The following is a 20050-nucleotide window of genomic DNA, read 5'->3' as shown; positions in this document are numbered from 1 at the left end:
ACCTGGCCTGCAACCCAGGCATGTGCCCTGACTAGGAATCAAACTGGGAACCCTTTGGTTCACAGGCCTGTGCTCAATCCACTGAGCTACACCAGCCAGGGCCCTAGTTTACATCTTGACTGCAACCTTTTGAGACCCCCCCTGAACTAGAATTATCTAGAAGCACTCCCAAATTCCTGTCCTAGAGAAACTGGAACCTAATGTTTGAGTTTCAAGCTGTTGCATTTTGGGGCAATTTCTAATATAGCAATACATAATTTATACAGATTTGGGGACCCAGAAGTGGGGTGTAAAATAAACTTAAATGTAGGAGTGCCAAGCAATACTGCCAAGCAATAGGCAGAAACTGGACGTTCAGTGAGGTGTTAGCAAAAGCATAAAGAGCCTTAAAGAAAGTGTTAGTAGAAACTACATGGCCAGTGAGGAGGATGCAATAAGGAGGGCTTGCAGAAAAGTGAGATGATGCTACTGGAAACAGAAGGAAAGGGGATCCTTGCTGAGTAGCAATAGAAAGTTTAGCCACACTGTCATCTTTATTACATTGGAAATCAGAAAACGTGCCTCATCAACAGGTGATCTAACTAAGGAGATGTCCAGGAGGGTGATGAAGGTATTTGCTGTTACTTGTCTTGCTACTTACCATAAAATGTGAGCAGAGACAATAAAACCAGAAGAAAAAAATTATAAGGAGTCAGAATCTCATGGTTTAGAAGATTCCTAATCTTCAGAAGACAAATGACATAAAATTTAATAAATGGGTTCTAAGAAAAGATCAAATCTTAGACTCTCAGAAAAATATGGTCTAAAGTAGATGTTGGCACCCTATAACAAATGGGCCAAATCCAGGCTGCTACATATTTATGTATGCACCACAAATTCAGAATATTTTTATAGTTTAAATAGTTGGGGAAAAAAGTAAAAGATGATTTCAGTACATTCAGAAATTATTATATGTAACACAAACGTCAGTGTCCTGCTCATAGTTTTACTGGAACACAGGCTCCCTCATTTGCTACAAAGGCCAAGTGGAGTCACTGCAGCAGACCACCTTCCCTGCAAAGCCAAATGTTTTACTATCTGACCCTTTGCAGAAAATCTGTATGCTCCAGTCTATGTATAAAACAAAATCCTTTGTTAAGATATAGCACATAGGTCAGAAACAACAATTGGTCAAATAATAAGGCTTGTAAGGAGTTTAAAGTTGATGTATCTCAGCAGAAGCTCACAGTAAGACGGGCTGATCTCAAAATGATTTCTGGTGTGGCTTTGTCTAATAGAATAAACCCCAAGAATATTCACAAGAGATTCACAAGTATTTTAAGAGAATTATATCAATATTAACAGAAACACACCTAGCTTGTACTGATAAATACAAAGACATTCCACCATGAACAGGTTTTCAAACTCCCATATTCCTAAAAGCCCAAAACCGGATAAGACAATCACTCAGCTGCAAGCTTATGTATTAAAAACACAAGGATGACCTTAAAGGCAGAGTCAAGAACTACGGAGAATTAGAACTCTCAGACCCTCAGTTCTAATAAAAGATCTCACAACATTTGGCTATCTAGATTTATTTCAGAACTCCTAAACCAGTGGCCCCTTCGTGTCTTCTGTTTTCTTCCGTTGGGTAGTAGTGCTTCCATTGGTTTGTCTATGCTTATAGCATATCATATTCATAGGTCTTCTAACTGAAAAGACTGCACTCGCCCTGACTGTGCCTCAGTGGATGGAGTGCTGGCCTGAGAACTGAAAAATTGCTGATTTGATTCCCAGCCAGGGCACATGTTTGGGTTGCAGGCCATGTCCGCAGTTGGGGGTGTGCAAGAGAAAACCGATTGGTGTTTCTCTCCTTCCTTCCCCTCTCTCCCAAAATAAATACATAAAATCTTAAAAAAAAAAAACTGTACTCAAGGTTTTGTATTCAAAGAACAACAACAGATAAGCCTCATCTGCACCTAGATCTGATTTGGATGATAATATCCTGGATTCTGAATGAATACTGTAGAGAGCTAAGGCTTCTGGGAGTTTTGGGTAAAAGAGAAAATTATATATGCGGTAGGAATGTACACAATTTGCAGCCAGAGGGTAGATATTGTGGTTTTAAATAAATGTTTGTGGTTTTAACATGCTAAGTTATGGACAATTTGTTATGCAGCAATAGATAATAATAAATATACCCCAGATGTACATAAAATTAATATATTATACAAGACACCTTCCACTTATGTACCAACGTGGATTATCATAAGTAACATAAAAAATTTTATATTGCAGGGAATATTTATGCTAGTTCTACTTTGGTCTGGTATGTGATCCTTTTCAAAAGAAAACTTTAATTTTAGATTTACAAAAAAATTACAAAGAAAGTACAGCATTCCTAAATAAACTTCACCTGGTTTCCTCTCATGGCAGAGTCTTATATAAATGTGATACAATTCTCAAAACGACAAGATTAACACAGTTACATTACTAGCAACTAAACACAAACTTTATTTTCATTTTACCAGTTTCTCCACAAATGTCTTTTTTGTTCCAGAATCTAATTCAAGGTACCCCATATGTTTAGTGACTATAACAGTGGAAAAATGAAGGAATTAAGCCAGGACACATTACTGTTTGCTTCATATATTTGGCATATTTATCAAACTGGCAGCTAATTTATAAGAAATAGAAGCTCCTACCACAGCTGAGTAGTGGATTGAATGGATGCCCCCAAAAGATTTATGTACAGGCCCAAATTCCTAAAACCTGTAAATGTTACCTTATTTGGAAAAAGGGTCTTTGTAGAGTGGTTAGGACCTTATAACAAAGAGATTACCCAGAATTATCCAGGTAGACCCTAAATGCAGTCACAAGTATTCCTGTAATACACATAAGATGACACAAACACAGAAGAGAGACCATGTGAAGATGGAGGCAAAGATTGAAATAATGTAGCCACAAGCCAAGGAATACCAAGAATTGCTGGCAGTCACGTGAAGCTGAGAGACATGTGAAATGGATTTTTACCCTGAATCTCCAGAAGACAAGCAGGCCTTCCAAGACCCTTGACTAGCCTCCTGAACTGTGAAACAATAATTTTTGTGATTTTAAGCTACCAAGTTTGTGGTAATCTGTCACAGTCACTATAAGAAACTAATATAAGTAAGTACAAGGTACCATAATACTGAAGTGGGAACACCTATCATCATTTAAATGCATGGCATTCCTTTGTCAAAGGTACGGCTCTCTCCACCATATCCATTAACTCCACACTAACTTTTTCCTCCTCTGCTCTTAAACTAAATACAGTGGAGACCAATAGATGGGATATTGGTTACTATCTACTTTTTTCATTGTCTGAAATACGATTAATATATATGATCCTGCTACTAAAAGAACCAGGTTGATTTACCTTTCTTTTGGTTTATCATCTCTCTTTTTTTCGTAAGTGGCATGGTCATGTCTTGTTGGATCATAACGTATGATGTCCCTATGTAAAAAAAAGAGTGGTAAGTTAGAAGAGATAAATCAAAACACTAATACAAAAAATTAATAGCAAACTGTAATTCAGCACTGGAGCTATTCTGATTTTTGAGCAAGACAAAGTTATACAATATCAAAACCTCATTAGAAATGATCATATTTTGGCCTGGCTGGTGTAGCTCAGTGGATTGAGCACGGGCCTGCGAACCACACGATCATGGTTCGATTCCCAGTCAGGCCACATGCCTGGGTTGCAGGCCAGTTCCCGGCAGGGGACTCACAAGAAGCAACCATACATTGATGTTTCTGTCCTTCTCTCCTTTCCTTCCTCTCTAAAGACAAATAAATAAAATCTTTTAAAAAAGAAATAATCATATTTTAAATTATCTAGTTTTGAGTTTCCCTGGATTTTTGTTAATATTAAAAATTATTTTAAACATACTAAAGTATACACAAATAAAATGATATACTATTGGAATCTACATAAAATATTTCAGTGGAAAAAGTAGAAGCAAGTGCATAAAGATACAGAAAAGAAAACTGGTCACATGTTCGTGAGTGTAGAAGCTGGTGTACAGGGGTTATTAACATCAGTTTCTCCACCTTACATTCTTAAAATTTTATATAATAAATATATTTATTACCATTTAAAACACTGTCTAATTGACTAATGGAATCAATGCTGCTATGCTATCTAAGAACATAAATATAGAAATAATTTAAGATTAGCTTCCTGAAATTGAACCACTGGATCAAAGGTAGGTATATTTTTAAGGGTCTTATGTATACTGCCACTGCCCCAACTCAGGAAGTTTGAAATGGCCTAGTTTTACACTGAGTTTAAGAAGGCACTTATGGCAAAGGAAAATAAGGTGGAATGAGACAGACATAAACCATACTTAAATCTCTTAGCAGCGACTGATCCTTTGCTTGCAGAATTGCTTAAGTTGATATGCAGAATATTCTGCATAATATTCAGGGCTTTCAACTTTTCTGCAGCAAGCTCTTCTTCCTCAGATGTTTTCTTTTCATTTACCTCTTAGAGGGAAAAAGACAATTAGTAATCTCTTGGCAAATATAACTTGAGAAGTCTCAATCATCAAGTATTTATCATTCACCTGAACACATTAAAATAAAAAGAAGAAAAGTTTAACCTCACTTTGAAAATCTGCCTATCTCCAAGACCCTCAATGCCAATGTATTCAGAGGTTGTATGACCAGCAAACAAAAAGCCTCATTTTTATTTGTAATTATAAAAACTGAATCTGGATTTCATTGGCAAGTATCACAGTTTTGAAATAAAGACTGACAAATGTATAGAGAGATATTAACCGAGAACCTAAAGTTATCCCAAACTGAATTTATTAACATTCTAGCCCTGGCTGGTTTAGCTCAGTGGATTGAGCGCGGGCCCGTGGACCAAATAACTGCGGTTCGATTCCCAGTCAGGGCACATGCCTAGGTTGCAGGCCAGTTCCCAGCAGGGACCCACGAGGCAACCATACATTGATATTTCTCTCTCTCTCTCTCTTTCCCCTTCCCCTCTAAAAATAAATAAATAAAATCTTTAAAAAACATTCTAAAGATGTAATCTAAATTACATATAAATCTAAAAGTGAAAGATGGTAATTTTACTGCCTAATATATGTTAGTAGACAGCTACTTCAGCCTTTGATGCAGTAATAAATACTGCAGGAAGAGAGCAAAAGGCCTATACACACGAGGTGTATAGAATAAGCTGTTACTCTCAACTACTAGAAAAAGACAAATATCAGGGAAGAAAGTTAAACAGATAGTTTGGATTACAAACAGAAGTACAGAATAAGTCTAGGCCTTAAAGACCTTACCAACTTTTCACAGGATATAAACCAAGAAACAAAAACTAAAACACAATACTGATTTTTAAAAAGTTCTCTACAAAGATGCCCCAAAAGTTTCTGAGGGTTCAACAGACATATAGATTATGTTCAAATGAAACCAAATGGAATATAATCAGGAGGAAAGACAAAGTGATGGGAGGAGAGCACGGCAGGTATAGGAAAACAAAATGAACATATTTTTAAAAGTACAAAAGAGTTTTAACTGCATTAGATTGAATCATATGAAACTACTAATATTCAACAACTTTTGACTTTGAAAATCACAATTTCATTTTTAATCCAATAATGACTACTAGGAAGTAGAACACAAAAGGGATCAAGGTGTTTGCAGGCTGGCTGTGGTGCTTACTTGCAAGACTGTCTTTGCAATTCACAAAAAAACTGAACCTCTAAAGTAGGGAAGAAACAAATCAAAACACCAAGGCAGTGCCACCAAAAGAAACAGAAAGGTCTGGAGGACCTGAGAGAGAGATTCAAGTTGGGACTTGAATTTTAACCTGGGCCCAGAAACCTGTGAGAAATATCCATGAGACACCAAGAAAAGGATGAACTCAGCAGAACAGGCAGGATGAAAGATGACCCAAATGTGGAAATTGCCCATGTACAAAAGAAGGATAAAGGAATAGGAACTTACAGAACCTTGGGAACAACCTACATCTAGAGACAAGGGAAAATTAGGAATGAAGAAAATTAAATGGAAGGAAAGGGAAGAGAACATTTTAAGAAGGGATAGTAAATGGTGACAAATGCTACAGGCAGGCTGAAGATGGTGAAGTTGGAGAAAATGCATCTACCATTACATCTGGTGAACTGGTCATTCTTAGCTTTGAGGAAACCTATACCAGAAGACCTGCAAGGAGATCAAAGTGGCAGAAGAAAGTAACCTCTATGTGTAGCATTTTTTAAAAAGACTTTATTTATTTATTTATTTATTTTTAGAGAAGGGGAAGGGAGGGAAAAAGAGGGAGAGACACATCAATGTGTGGTTGCCTCTTGAACACACTCCGCACTGGGGACCTGGCCTGCAACCCAGGCATGTGTCCTAGACTGGGAATTGAACCAGCAACAACCCTTTGATTTGAAGGCTAGAACTCAATCTGCTGAGCCACACCAGCCCCAGCTATGTGTAGCTTCTAAATGTTAGGCTATTCCCAATATTCTCTCCATTCCTGTTTTCAAAATGAGAGAGATTTTGAGTGAGAAGCTCTGAAACATAAGTTGATGTTGGCTCTGGAGAACTTACTCTTTGAACTCTGGTTTCTGGAAATGTACAACACACGCAATGATCACCTCAAAGAACTGATATCATCAAATCAGAGACTATTTACAAGAACATTAACTGGTTCTGAATTAGATGTAATTTATTTTTTCATGTTTAGAACTAAAAAGAAAAGATGGGAGTGGCAACTCAAAAACTGGCAGGGGCGAAGGAATGGCCTTTGGATCTATGACACCTTTCATTGCAGAAATAGAATAAGAGCTAGAAGAAAACGGAAGGATAAAGAAGCACATGAGAAGGATGTATGAATAGGGGGATTAAGATGCAGGTTAGATTAACTCAAGAAGGAAAGAAAAAGAGACAGTATAAAGAAACAAGTTCAGAAATCACAGAAGGAAGCAGGGAGATCACTTAAGGATAAGAGAAAGGCTGCTATGAAAAACACAAAAGAAAGTTGAAAAGAGTAGAATTTGGATGCTTCTGATAGTATCATCACTGTTACATACACCCAAATTACGACGAATTTAAGTAGAATGGCATTCAATAGCACATTTCCTTTTAACGACAGGAACCCAGCATACAAAGAATGAAGATGAATACTCTTTTAGAAAGTCAAGTGTGACTTAACTGTCTTCCACCCATGGCCTCAACTGGACCTTCCAATCTACTGCCAGAGGGTAACCCTGCCCCTTGTCTCTTACACCAGAGAGGAGACAGAGGAAGATGATGCCTCTGGTGGATGCTATGTATTTATTCCTGTCATTTCTGGCAGCTTCACCTACTTTTAAATTTTGTAAATAAATTAATATGTACAAATGAACTCAAGGAGTACTGAGTAAGCTAAGCATTGTATTATAAGCTTCACAATTCAATGTCTTGGGGTAAAGAGTTTCTCTATGAGTTAAGCAAAAGAGCTAGACTAGATGACTTCTTAGGCTGTGCCAACTCTGACATCAGCACTGTTTGGACAATGAGGCATTTACCTTCCTGTTCCTCTTCACTGTCACTTTCTAGAAATCGGGAGTCCATGCGAAATCTATCGTCAGGGCCAAAGTGAGACTGCAAATCCATGAGCTGCAAAGACAAAATACACATTTGATAGCCATATTCTCAAGAAACTGCTTCTCAGGAAGACCCTCCAAGTGCACTCCCTGCACCCTGAAATTCCAGTTATTGTTTGTATAACCTTACCCACCCATGAATCAGTTAGAACAAGTAGTTGAGAATCTACTGTCAAAATAAACTTTTAAATGCAGGAGTACAGATCAAGGTCTTCCTGAACTTACCTAGATTTAAGGACTATGTTGAAAAATGAGGACATGTTGCAAGTTCTATCATTTTCAAACTTTACTAACCTTCTTTCCAGCTCTACCCTCAAACTGAGGTTTAATTCTGAACCTACTACTGTCATCTTCAGAATCGTATTCCTTCTCATCATCGCTGTCAAATAGCTTCCCAGATGCTCTATTCAAGAATTCCTGTTATGGAGATGAAGACAGAAGCATTTATTAAAAACCGGGGCAATCAGTGTTTTTATTATGTAATCTTGCCTCTCACATTTAAGAACCAACAACCCAGATGCATCTCCCAGGAAAGGGCAAATGGTGGTTAAAATAGAAACTCTTGACTCAGTGCTGTCTACTTGGTCTTTCAGGCCACTAGTACGGAGACGCCGAGTGCAGCCTGAGGGGGTGTGAGGGAAAAGGGGAAAGCTGTTATATACGAGTGAACAGTTTCAACAGGATTTCACTGATATTGATGTCACTGTGTAGATGACATGAAGGCGAGGCTCATGGGAGAAACAATCTCCAAGGTCCCTATAGTCTGTATGTGGTGGACTGGGGGGCCTTGAGTTTCACTGTGGCTCCCAGTGGATTTTATTTTGAGCCTGGCATTGTATGGGGGTCTTGGTATGCAAATGACAGACATAGATCTTCAGAAATAGAGGAATACCCACACAAGACACCCTGAACTTCTTACTTTTACTGGTTTCTCTGTCAGACAGCTTTGCTCCCAAGTGGACATCTTCTCTGTCTCACTTTCACTGTCAGAAGCAAAGATGATGTGTGTTGGCTTGTCCTCTGGATGATTGTCCTAGAGCAGGCATCAAAGGCATCACATCTTAAGACAACCCCTTATCTCCTTCTCTAGTCTACTTCCCATCCTTTTTTATCTAGTGAACACCATTAACCACTTATTTTCCCGAGAAAGTAACTTATGAGTTCTCTTTCTCTCCATATCCAGTTGGTCACCTAGTCCCACCAACTGGACTTTCTTGATATCTTTTAAATCTTTCCCCACTGTTACTGCCTTGGCTCACAACCTCCCAAAGGCTGTCCCTAGTTCCAGATTTGCCCCATCAATCTGTTGTTCATCATGGCCTAAATGTTCTTTCCCAAACAGAATTTTGCACACTTTTTCTGTAAAGGGCCAGAGCATAACTATTTTAGGCTTTGTGGTCTCAGTCCTATAATTCCTTTTTTTAAAAATGCCTTAAAAATGTAAAAAACATTCTTAGCTTGGAGGCTCTACCAACATAGGCTATGGGCTACATGGCCTGTGAGCTGCAGTTTGTCAACCTCTGTTCCAATATATACACAACTGATCTTCATTTCTTTGCTTAAGTTCTTCAGTTTTTTCACAGCCTTAAGAATAAAGCCCAACCTCTGTAGCCTAGTCACAACACGTATTTATTTCTCCAGACTCATTTCTTCCACCTCATACTCTATACATTTCAGTCACACTGAATGCAGATGTTCCCTTATGTATAAATTGCTCCCTCTTCAGAAATACCTTTTTTTTCCCTTGCTACCCTTTCACCTCTGCCTAACCAGTTTATACTGATCTTCTTACTAGACTCAGTTCAGACTGAAGAAACCCCCTACCACCATCATCTGGACCAACCTGGTGCTTCCTAGGCACTTCCAGGGCATACAGGCACACTTCTCAGTTAGCCCATGGAACTCAACTGCCCTCCTGCTCACCACACTATGAGCTAATGACCACCTGAGACAGGGACTGTGATTCTTGAACTCATTCTATAAATGTAATACTTATAGTGAAGGCCTGAAACTTCATAGGGACTTAACAGATGTTAAAAAATAAAGGCTCATTATAGTAAATCGTGGCAAGATATAAATTACTTGGAAGGTGATTTACATCCCAAGTAACTGGGAAACAAATTACTTGGGAAGTAATTTCAGACATACTAAAACACATTACTTAACTATACCAGTCCTAGTTTCTAAAAGAGAGTGAACCGTGAAAAAAAAACTAGAAAAAAACAGATAAAAAATGTTTTCCTAATAGTTTAATCTCAACTTCTGTCAAGATAAACAAAAAATATACGGTGATAGAAGTTTCTAACTCAAGGACATAAAACATGAAACTGGTGGGTGCTAACATACTGACCTCTTAAGAGGCATGCCTACCTTCATGGAAAGAAAAGGATACAATTTCAGAGTTCTTGTTAAACCAGAGAATGAAAATATACTCACCAAATTTGCCAGGGCATTATGAACCAGCTTCTTTTGTACTTCTTTTGCTTTCTTCCTTGCCTCTAAGGCTGCCAAACGTTTCTGATTATCTTCAGCTTGTTTGTCCTTAGCATTAACGTCTGATGAACTCTCAATAGAAAGTGGGAAGTCAGTTTCACTTCCCTGAGTGTCCATCCTGGAGGAAACCTCTGGAGATTTCTCAAGGATCACATGGCTGCTCTGGTCAGGCCCCTTTTCAGATCCCTCTCCTGTTTTTGTGGACCTGTGGCAACAGTCTTCCTCAAAGCCTCTCCTGGGGGTCTCTGCACCAAGACTTGCAGATTTCTTATCTTTTAATGTCAACAGACTACAACTAGGAATACTTCCCTTATCTAAACTGCTAGGGGACACCACTTTGTAATTTTGGTTCTTAAAAATGAACTGTCTTTTTTGAGGCTGAATATGGTTTGGATCATCTGCTTTCTTTGCACATTGAAAAGGAGTCAGTTTTCCTGATGAGACATTTTCCATGGACATGCTAGTGGGATCCTGAAGTTTCAAGGAATTCTGATTTCTATTAATATTGCCAGAGGCAACATTCTCTTTCATAGATTTTTTCACCAATTCCTTTCCATAGAGACAGCCTGTTCCCTTGAATGCCTGGAATTTTAGCTTTAAGTTGTTTTCATTTGGTTTCTGTTTTCCAGGGGCATTATCTTCTCCTTCTAAAAGGGAAGCCACAATCTCTTCAGGATAAATACAGTGTTTACTTCTGTGGAGGCCACCAGAAGTCCTGTGGCTTTCAGAGGCTCTGTCAGACTTGGAGCTGGTTTCCCAGCCATCACTCTTAGTATCTTCTTTTGGAGCCTTCAGGTCACTGCCAGCCAACTGTCCCAAGTCAGCTAAAGTAAACGTCACATGAAGGGAGTTTTTCATCATGGTGTTATACTCATCTTCCTCAGAGTTCGCTGATTCTGACACAGAATCAGCATCCTCACTGCTAATGGACTTGGACAGAGATTTACAACCAAGACGTTTAACTGTGTTGTTGATAGGTAGTTCTATGTTGTTTTTTCTTTTTTGTACTTTAATACAATGATCAGAAAGCTCACAGTTTTTTTTATTTTTCACAGACGTTTTCTTACACATAGACTTTTCCCTTTGTGAAAGTTCTATATTATTTTTGATTTTACCGACTTTTTTTTTTATTGCAACATCATCTGTATCTCCTGAATCATAGTCACAATTATTACCCACAACATTATCTTCACTATCAAGGCAAGAGACATTATTTTTGACGACTAAATCTGCTAAAGACCGTTTGTGAACATTTGATTTGAAATCATTTCTTACAACTTCAAAAGAATCATTTTCAGATTCATTTATTGAGGAACATGAAGTTCTCCCAAAGTTTTCCTCTCTTGCAGTCATTAGTCTTAATCCATCTTCAAATTTGATATCATCAGATAAGCTATTTTTGTTTCTTTTAAGTTTTTGACTATCAGAATCAGATACACGGTGTGATTTAGGAGTAATGGGATCACTACCTATTTCCTGAGCAGTCTGTTGCAGTATTAAGTGTGGATTCTTCATTATTACTCTACGGTGTCTTGATCTCATAGCCAGAGATACAGAGGGGTTCTCATCCTTCTGCACTTTTATTGTCTTGTTGGGAGGGCAGTCAAAGTCAGAAAATTTCCCTTGTCGTTTCTTACTCATAGGATCATTTCCTCCTTCCAACTCCCAAGTGAGACTGGATATAGGAATGGCATTTGTGAAGTCCTCCCCTATTTTTTTTAAGTTGTGGCAGTATTTTGATGGATCATACTTCATAATGTTTCCAAAAGTCAAGGAACAAAACAGAGGCCCTAGGTTTTAGGAAAACCTATGAATCTGGTGGAACAAAAGGAATACTTTTTCATTTTACTCTTCAGTTTCCTATCCCAACAAAATGAGGACTTTACTAGGTGACTTCATGTTATCTGGAATTAAACATTTTATCTAGAGTTAAAACAAAGTATCATCACTAATAACTGGAAAGATTACTTGGGAGGTAAAATTAAGCACCATCACTATTAATCAGCAGAATGTCTACTTGAATGTAGACATTATAGCAAACTAATTCAGATTATATTCTAGATGCAGAGACCCAAACACTGTTTTCTGTAAATCTGAGAAATCTACCCGCTGAGATGTTACCATAAGCAGAGTATAGAGGGGCACCCAAAGGGACACGGCTAGACACTGCATGCCCTTGGGTGTCAATTTTTTTTTGGTATTTCTGCCTTCTTCATACTGGCTTGTCCTAGCTCTGATTCTCCTCCATCAATAACATCCATTTTACACCTACTCACTCTTTGCGGGGGGGGTTTATAGGTCTTTATTAGAAAGGTACTAATTCTTTATTAGAGCATGTTTTGTTGCCAATGTTATACAGAAAGATTCTAGTTAATGTCAATGTTCTATGATGACTGTTGACATTTGCTGATTTCTTAAAACAGATGAACAGGCAATAATAAGTTGCTTTAAGTTATCACTTCGAAAAAGTGTCCATGGTTTCTCAGTTTCCCACTTTCTTTCAATATCTCCCCCTCTTTGCTATTAGTGGCTGCCATTGGTAGGAAGCCAGAAGGCAAAGAGAAAGAAAAGAGTCGCTATTTCCCTGATTTTTGTGCCACTGGCAGGGAGGACAACAGCAGCAGCTGTGGTCAGGGCTTCAGTGACCTCAGTGGCACAGTAGCCATAAGCACTGAGGGCACACCTTTCTCCTTCTCTAACTCCAGAAGGTAACTGTTTGCTTGGGTTACTGATCTCTGGGAAGCTTGATATTCAGCTTGCAGATCGTCCAGGATATTTAAAACATACTGGATACATTACATCCTCTCTGTTTGAAATACCTGGAATTGCTTCTGCTTCCCTGACACATACTATAAAAGCTAAAGGATACACAAGTTAGTTATACCCTCTGCCCAGAAGTTCATAACATTAGGAATTTGAGGTCTTAAAACAATCTGACTGCATTTCCTCAAGGGAATAGGCATCTGCATTTGCTCATTCTGGGTTCTATACTATTTCTCTACCCACCATTCTATACTTGTCTATATATTTTAATCTACTATTTTCCTCTCTCCTGTACTCTTTCCTATTATTTTTCTAGTAATGTGAAACCTACTCCACTACCTCCGAAGCTTTCTTTAACAACAGCCCCATGTTCCTTTGCCCCATTTTACCTCTTTTTTCACATGGCTTTGAACCCATACCAAAGAGAGGAAGAGTTTATAAATTAATACGTGAAAAGGCTTCTCTGACAATCACCATTTGTATTACATAGTTGTATAAAAACTCATTACATTCTCTAATTTTTCTTAATTGTTCTAGTCTTTTAGGTAGTGAGGTCTTACCTTGGCTAGAAGTTTGGAACAAAAACCCCCTAAATAAACATTCAGAGATTTCCTGACAGAGGCAGGAAAATTCTAAACGTAGGATATAAACTTTTACAATTAGCCAAAACTGTACGAAATAATTATTACTCTGAAAACCCAATTGCAAAGGATATTTTACGTTTTTGCTGATTCTTTATGTGAAGAATGGGTAAGACTCTTCCAAATTTACTCACAACCCAATTCTAAAAAAGAAAAAAGGATTTACTATATATGTCACAAATGAACAAGATTAACCACTTTTTATAAATACAACTTTAAAAAAATTGAACTCACACTCAGTCATGATTACTGTTGGGTTTTAGTTTTCTGATAATGAAACATGAGTTCTCAAAAAAAAGCACATGTGAATCAAAAGAAAGAAGGAAATTGGGGTAGCTATCGATCCCATATAAGCCATGTAGGATGCTTCACAAAAAACACCAGTTGTTAATGACACAACAGCAGCATGGCAGCATGAGAGGACATCCCCTTAAAGTTGTAACAAGCTGGACAGCCATAATTCAACAAAGGAATTGAGACACGAACACCTCAGAGGGATCTATGCATTGAAACATCTGAAGGTAGGCATATCAGAATAAGCAGGGGAGGAGGAAGAGGGGTTAGGGACAGACAGAAGTGGCAGACGCAGTCTGGTGCTCACTGTGGACAAAACGGACACAACAGCAAGGAAGAGTTCGGTGTTCACTGTGACACCACTAGTGGAAAGAATGGAGGGGCAGAGGCAGCAATTGGGCCTGGGTGGCAGGTGCACAGAGGCTGAGCCCAGGGTCACAGCAGAGAAGCGGTGCAAAGGGTTGTAGTATTCCACAAGCTGCTAACACCAGAAAAAGAAAGCAGCAGTGATGGGAATCCCTCCCCAACAATCCTGTGGCCTGCCCAGCATTAAAACCCTCACTTGGCAGATCATGAAAAGGCAAAAGCAATTTTCAAAAACTAAAAGGTCTGTATACATTATCACCTAACCCAATGGAAAGAAAAGTCTGAGACATGTGAAGCCACTTCTGTCCACCCACCCCTCACCCATCTATCATGGCAGAGCCTGATATAGGCTGAGACAGCAGATACAGCAGTGTAGCTGACAGCTTATGATTGCAGAAGAGTGGCACTGAAAGGCACACAGCAGCAGACCTACAGCCTGCTACATATCACCATGGGAGTGGTGTCTTGAGACTAAGGAGACTGGGTTGTAAAAAGGATGCCGACCTCCTTGTAGGATATGGGGTGATCTCCCTAACTGAGGGGATACCAAGCCACTGAGATCAAGAAAGTCCCAGTAGTACTGGTAAGAGACTTGTGTTTCAAAAGTCTCTTGTGCTTTGGCACAACTGGGAAAGAAAAGAAAAACCTTCACTCACCAACATGTGAAACCAGTGATTTTTAACCATTGTGCTGCAAGAATTTTAAAAACACGCAATACTTGACTATTTAGTCAGAGGCACTGACCTCTTTTCCCACAGACTGTCAAAAAAAAAATAACAGCAAAACAGCTGTACCACATGAATGCTCCAAAGTCATATAATACAGTTTCATCTTATTGTGAATTGTTGCATAATAAGGTTACGTTATATTGGTTAATTCTTGGTACTAGGTATCCTTATCTTCAAGTATAGGCACCTGATTTTCTTTTTAAGATGTTATTTATTTATTTTTAGACAGATGGAGAAAAAAATCAGTTGCCTCTTGCACATCCCCAACTGGCCACCTGGCCTTCAAACCCAGGCATGTGCCCTGACGGGAAATAGAACCAGAGACATTTTGGTTCCCAGGCTCCTGCTAAGCCCACTGAGCCACACGAGCCAGGGTGGCAGCAGATCTTTTTTTTTTTAAATCTTCACCTGAGGATATGTTTTTATTGATTTTAGAGAGAAAGCAAGGAGGGAGAGGAAAACAAACATCGATGGGTTGCCTCTCATACTTGTTCTGACTGGGGATCAACCTGCAAGCTAGGGTGTGCAATGACCAAGAATTGAATCTGCAACTTTTTTGGTGCAGAAGACAATACTCTAACTAACTGAGATACCCAGCCAAGGCTAGGCACCTAATTTTTTAAAAAGTCACATTGGAGCAAAAAGGGTAGGTAATTACCATTATTTTTGTTGTAAATCAAAATTATACATTTTTTTCACTCAAATCTGCAAAAATGTATTTTTTAGTGTGCCACAGAATTTAACTAATTATTTATATGTCCCATGATATACAAATGGTTGCAAACCACTGTGCTAAACAATAAAAAGTCAATACTTAAAAAAGAAAGGGATTAAATTTCCACAAATGCTCAGTAAAAGAAATAATGCATCAAGCAAAATGAATAACCGAGGAAATAAGAAAATTTAGAAAGGAAATGAAAAATATGTAGAAAATAAACTTAAAGACAAGGAAGACAGTGATTAAAATGACAGAATTCAAGATTATAATACTTAATTCAACAAGACACAAGAAATTTCAAAAAATTAGTTCAGCAAGTTCACGAATAGAAATCAATGAACAAAATGAGTACTTTACAAAAAAACTGAAACTTTCAATGAAAACCAAACAGAAATTCTGGCTAAAGAGCTCAAAAAAGAGATGAAGAAAAAATTAGCAAACTTAGAAAATAGAGCAGGCAAGCTGGAGGAATGAATTAGTAACACTGAAGATAGAAATCTAGAAATGATTCAGGAGAACGAAGAGACTCTACAGTAAAAAAATTTAAAGATTTACCCTGGCTGGTGTGGCTCAGTGGATTGAGTGCCAGCCTGCAAACTAAACGGTTGCCAGTTTGATTCTAGGTTAGGGCACATGACTGGGTTGCAGGCCAGATCCCCATTAGGGGATGTGCGACAGGAAACTGCACATTGATGTTTCTCTCCCTCGCTTTCTCCCCTCCCTTCCCCTTTTCCTAAAAATAAATACAATCTTAAAAAAAAGGTAAAGAACTCCACAAAAAAAAAAATCTAATTTTCTTAGAACAATATAAGAACAATGGACAGACCAGAAGAGAGGGGAAAGGAAACAATGAGCTTATCCAAAAGAAAAATCAACAAGAATTTCCTGTAGTTATGGGAAAAACTGGACATTCAATCTAAGAAGCTTACACACCACCTAATTTTCTCAAACCAAAAAGGCCTTCTTGAATGCACATGATAGCAGACAAAAATTTGTTAAAAAAGAAACAAAACTTCAGATTGCCAGGGTAAAGACAGTAACCTATGAAATAAACTCCATTAGGTTATCACCCAATTTTTCAGCAAAAACTCTATAAACTTGGAGAGAGTGGTATCAAATATTCAAAATATGTAAAGAGAGACATGACCATGCAAGATTAATATATCTAGCAAAGTTATCCCTTACATATAAAAAAAGAAATAGGTGTTCTTCCAGACAAAAAGAAGCTGAGGGAATTTCCCATAAGACCAGCATTACAAGGAATGGAGAAAGGTGCTCTTCTACTGAAACAAAGACGAATAAAACTGAGTAAGATGATTAACAGAGAGAAGCAAAACATTTAAATTCTTGTTCAGAATAGGGTATTAAACATTTAAATGTAATATAAAAGTTAAAGGAGGTAAAATCATTTTAAAATAAGTAAGATAAATCGGTACTGCAATGGGAAATGGACACACAGCATAAAAGATAATCTGTGACAAAAGGAACATAAAAGGGGATGGGGGAAGGACTGATCTTGCACAGATAAACTGAGATGAGGTACAATCACAGGAAAAAAATGTTGTATAATCAAACTTTTTTTTGGTATAAACCTAATAGTACCCACCCCAAAACAAAAATCTAGAACTGAGACACATAACATAAGAAGAAGGAAACAGCCTTGGCTGGTGCACCTCAGTTGGTTGGAGTGTCATCCCATTGACCAAAAGGCTGGGGATTCAATCTCAGGTTGGGGCGTATATGGGAGGCAACCAATTGATGTTTCTGTTTCTCTCTCTCTCTCTCTCTCTCCCCCCAAACTCTCCCTCTCTCTCTAAAATCAATAAACATATTTTTTAAAAAAAAGAAAACAAAGGGAAAAAATCATAAAATACCACCAAACTAAAATAACAGACAGAAACACAAGGGAGAAAAATAATGAAGACACAGAGCTACAAAAAAAAACAAAAGATAAAATGGCTATTGCTACCTTTAAGAGACATACCTCAGCTACAAAGACAAACACAGTGAAGAGGTAAAATATGATATTCCAAGCAAGTTGTATACCCAGAAGAGTTGGTGCAGGCATACTTAAAACAGACAAAATAGACTTCAAAATTTAAAAAGGTAACAAGAGACAATGAGGGACATTTTATAATGATAAAGGAGGCAATACATCAAGAAGACATAACACCGGGACTTCTGGCCAAGATGGAGGCGCAGGTAGACACACTATGCCTCCTTGCACAACCAAAATAAGGACAATAACAATTTAGAAACAAAATAACAACCAGAACTGACAGAAAATCAAACTGTATGGAAGTCTGACAACCAAGGAGTTAAAATAGACACATTCATCCAGACTGGTAGGAGAAGCGTCGAAGCAAAAAAAAAAACAAAACAAAAAAAAACGGTGGCACTGGGTGCATAAAGCAGCAACTGACAAACCCTGGGTGTGCAAGACAGCAATGGGTGGACCCTGGGCGCACAGGCAGCAGCTGGCAGACCCTGGGCAAGGGGTGGCAATGGGAAGCCCAGTGAGGCTGCAATTGTGAAGTGGGGAAAGGTGCCAGGGGGCTGGCTGCAAACACCATTGTGCCCTCTAGGACCGTCCTCCACATACAGTATCACAACCCAGCAACTTGGTTGCCCTACCCTGGTAAACATCTAAGGCTCTGCCCCTCATATGTAAGAGGTGGGACACCCCCCCCCCCAAAAAAAAAAACCCGGCCCAAATGGAAGAATATATCAAAGCTCCACAGCAAATACAACTAAGTGGCCAAGAGATAACCAACCTATCAGATGCCCAGTTCAAAGCACTGGTGATCAGGATGCTCCCAGAACTGGTGGAATTTCATCACAACTTAGATGAAAAAATGAAGGTTATGCTAAGTGAAATAAAGGGAAATGTACAGGGAATCAATAGTGATGGGAAGGAAACTGAGACTCAAATCAATGGAGTGGACCAGAAAGAAAAAACAAACAAACAAACAAACAGAAAAGAATGAAGAAACAAGAATTCAAAAAAAAATGAGGAGAGGCTTAGGAACCTCCAGGACATCTTAAAACATTCCAATATCCGAATTACAGGGGTACCAGAAGAGGAAGAGCAACAAGTCGAAAACTTATTTGAACAAATCATAAGGAAGAACTTTCCCAATCTGGCAAAGGAAATACACTTCCAGGAAGTCCAGGAAACTGACTCCCAAAGAAGTTGGACCCCAGGAGGACCACACCAAGGCACAACATAATTACATTCGCTAAGAATAAAATGAAGGGGAGAATTCTAGAAGCAGCAAGAGATAAGGAAATAGTTACCTATGAAGGAGTTCCCATCAGACTGTCAGTTGATTTCTCAAAAGAGAACTTACAGGCAAGAAGAGGCTGGAAAGAAGCATTCCAAGTCATGAAAGGCAAGAATCTACATCCAAGATGGCTCTATCCAGCAAAGCTTTCATTTAGAATGGAAGGGCAGATAAAGTGCTTCTCAGATAAGGTCAAGTTCAAGGAGTTCATCATCACCAAGCCCTTATTATATGAAATGCTAAAGGGACTTATCTAAGAAAAAGAAGATAAAAATATGAACAGTGAAAGGACAGCGAACTCACAGTTATTAACAACCACACCTAAAACAAAAGCAAACTAAGCACACAGCTAGATCAGGAGTGGAGCCACAGAAATGGAGATTACATGGAGGGTTAGCAACAGGGGAGTGGGAGGAAGAGAGAGGGGGAAAAGGTACAGAGAATAAGTAGCATAGATGGCAGGCAGAAAATAGACAGGGGGAAGGCAAGAACAGTATGGGAAATACAGAAAGCTAAAGAACTTATGACACATGGACATGAACTAAAGGTGAGCAATGTGGGTGGGAGATGGTGTGCAGGATGGATGGGAATGAAGGGGAGGAAATGGGACAACTGTAATAGCATAATCAATAAAATGTATTTAAAAAATAGAAGACATTACACCAATATACGGTATTTTACCATGTATAATGTGCTCTGGTGTATAATGTGCACCCACGTTTTTGTGTACATTACACACAGGAATATACCAATTACTATACCCATGATATATAATCATCCTACCTATGTATAATGCACATCTTTATTCCCTCAACAATTTGGACAGAAAAATGCACATTTTACACGGCAAAATATAGTGTATGCACCCCACCTAGGAGCATCTAAATATATAAAGCAACTAATAGAAAGGGAGAAACTGACAAAAATACAAGTATTGTAGGGAATATAAATACGCACTGACAGTAATACACAGACCACCCAAACAAAAACATTAATAATGAGCCCTGGCTGGTGCAACTCAGTGCACTGAGCATGGGCCTGCAAACCAAAGCATTGTCAATTCGAGTCTCAGTCAGGGCACATGTCTGGGTTACCAACCAAGTCCCCAGTAGGGGGCACTCGAGAAGCAACCACA

General features: G+C 38.5%; 1 protein-coding gene across 2 annotated transcripts in view; it reads right to left on the bottom strand.

Annotated features, from left to right (window-relative positions):
- The window catches only part of NOL8 (nucleolar protein 8), a 42695-nt gene that overhangs the window by 9786 nt on the left and 12859 nt on the right, over nt 1–20050 (bottom strand). For both annotated transcript variants that reach the window (XM_037037149.1, XM_037037148.1), the window contains exons 6-12: nt 13600–13668; nt 10065–11879; nt 8548–8661; nt 7923–8045; nt 7551–7641; nt 4368–4506; nt 3398–3475 (exon numbers count right to left, since the gene is read on the bottom strand). In XM_037037149.1, coding sequence (XP_036893044.1) covers nt 3398–3475; nt 4368–4506; nt 7551–7641; nt 7923–8045; nt 8548–8661; nt 10065–11879; nt 13600–13668 — 2429 coding nt within the window. The remainder of the gene's footprint in view (nt 1–3397; nt 3476–4367; nt 4507–7550; nt 7642–7922; nt 8046–8547; nt 8662–10064; nt 11880–13599; nt 13669–20050) is intronic.

The sequence above is a fragment of the Sturnira hondurensis genome, unplaced genomic scaffold, assembly GCF_014824575.4.
Source record: "Sturnira hondurensis isolate 20B ecotype Veracruz unplaced genomic scaffold, ASM1482457v3 Scaffold0022910, whole genome shotgun sequence".
Taxonomy (NCBI): domain Eukaryota; kingdom Metazoa; phylum Chordata; class Mammalia; order Chiroptera; family Phyllostomidae; genus Sturnira; species Sturnira hondurensis.
The sequence above is the reverse complement of the archived record's forward strand: the minus strand, read 5'-3'. Positions and strand labels throughout refer to the sequence as shown.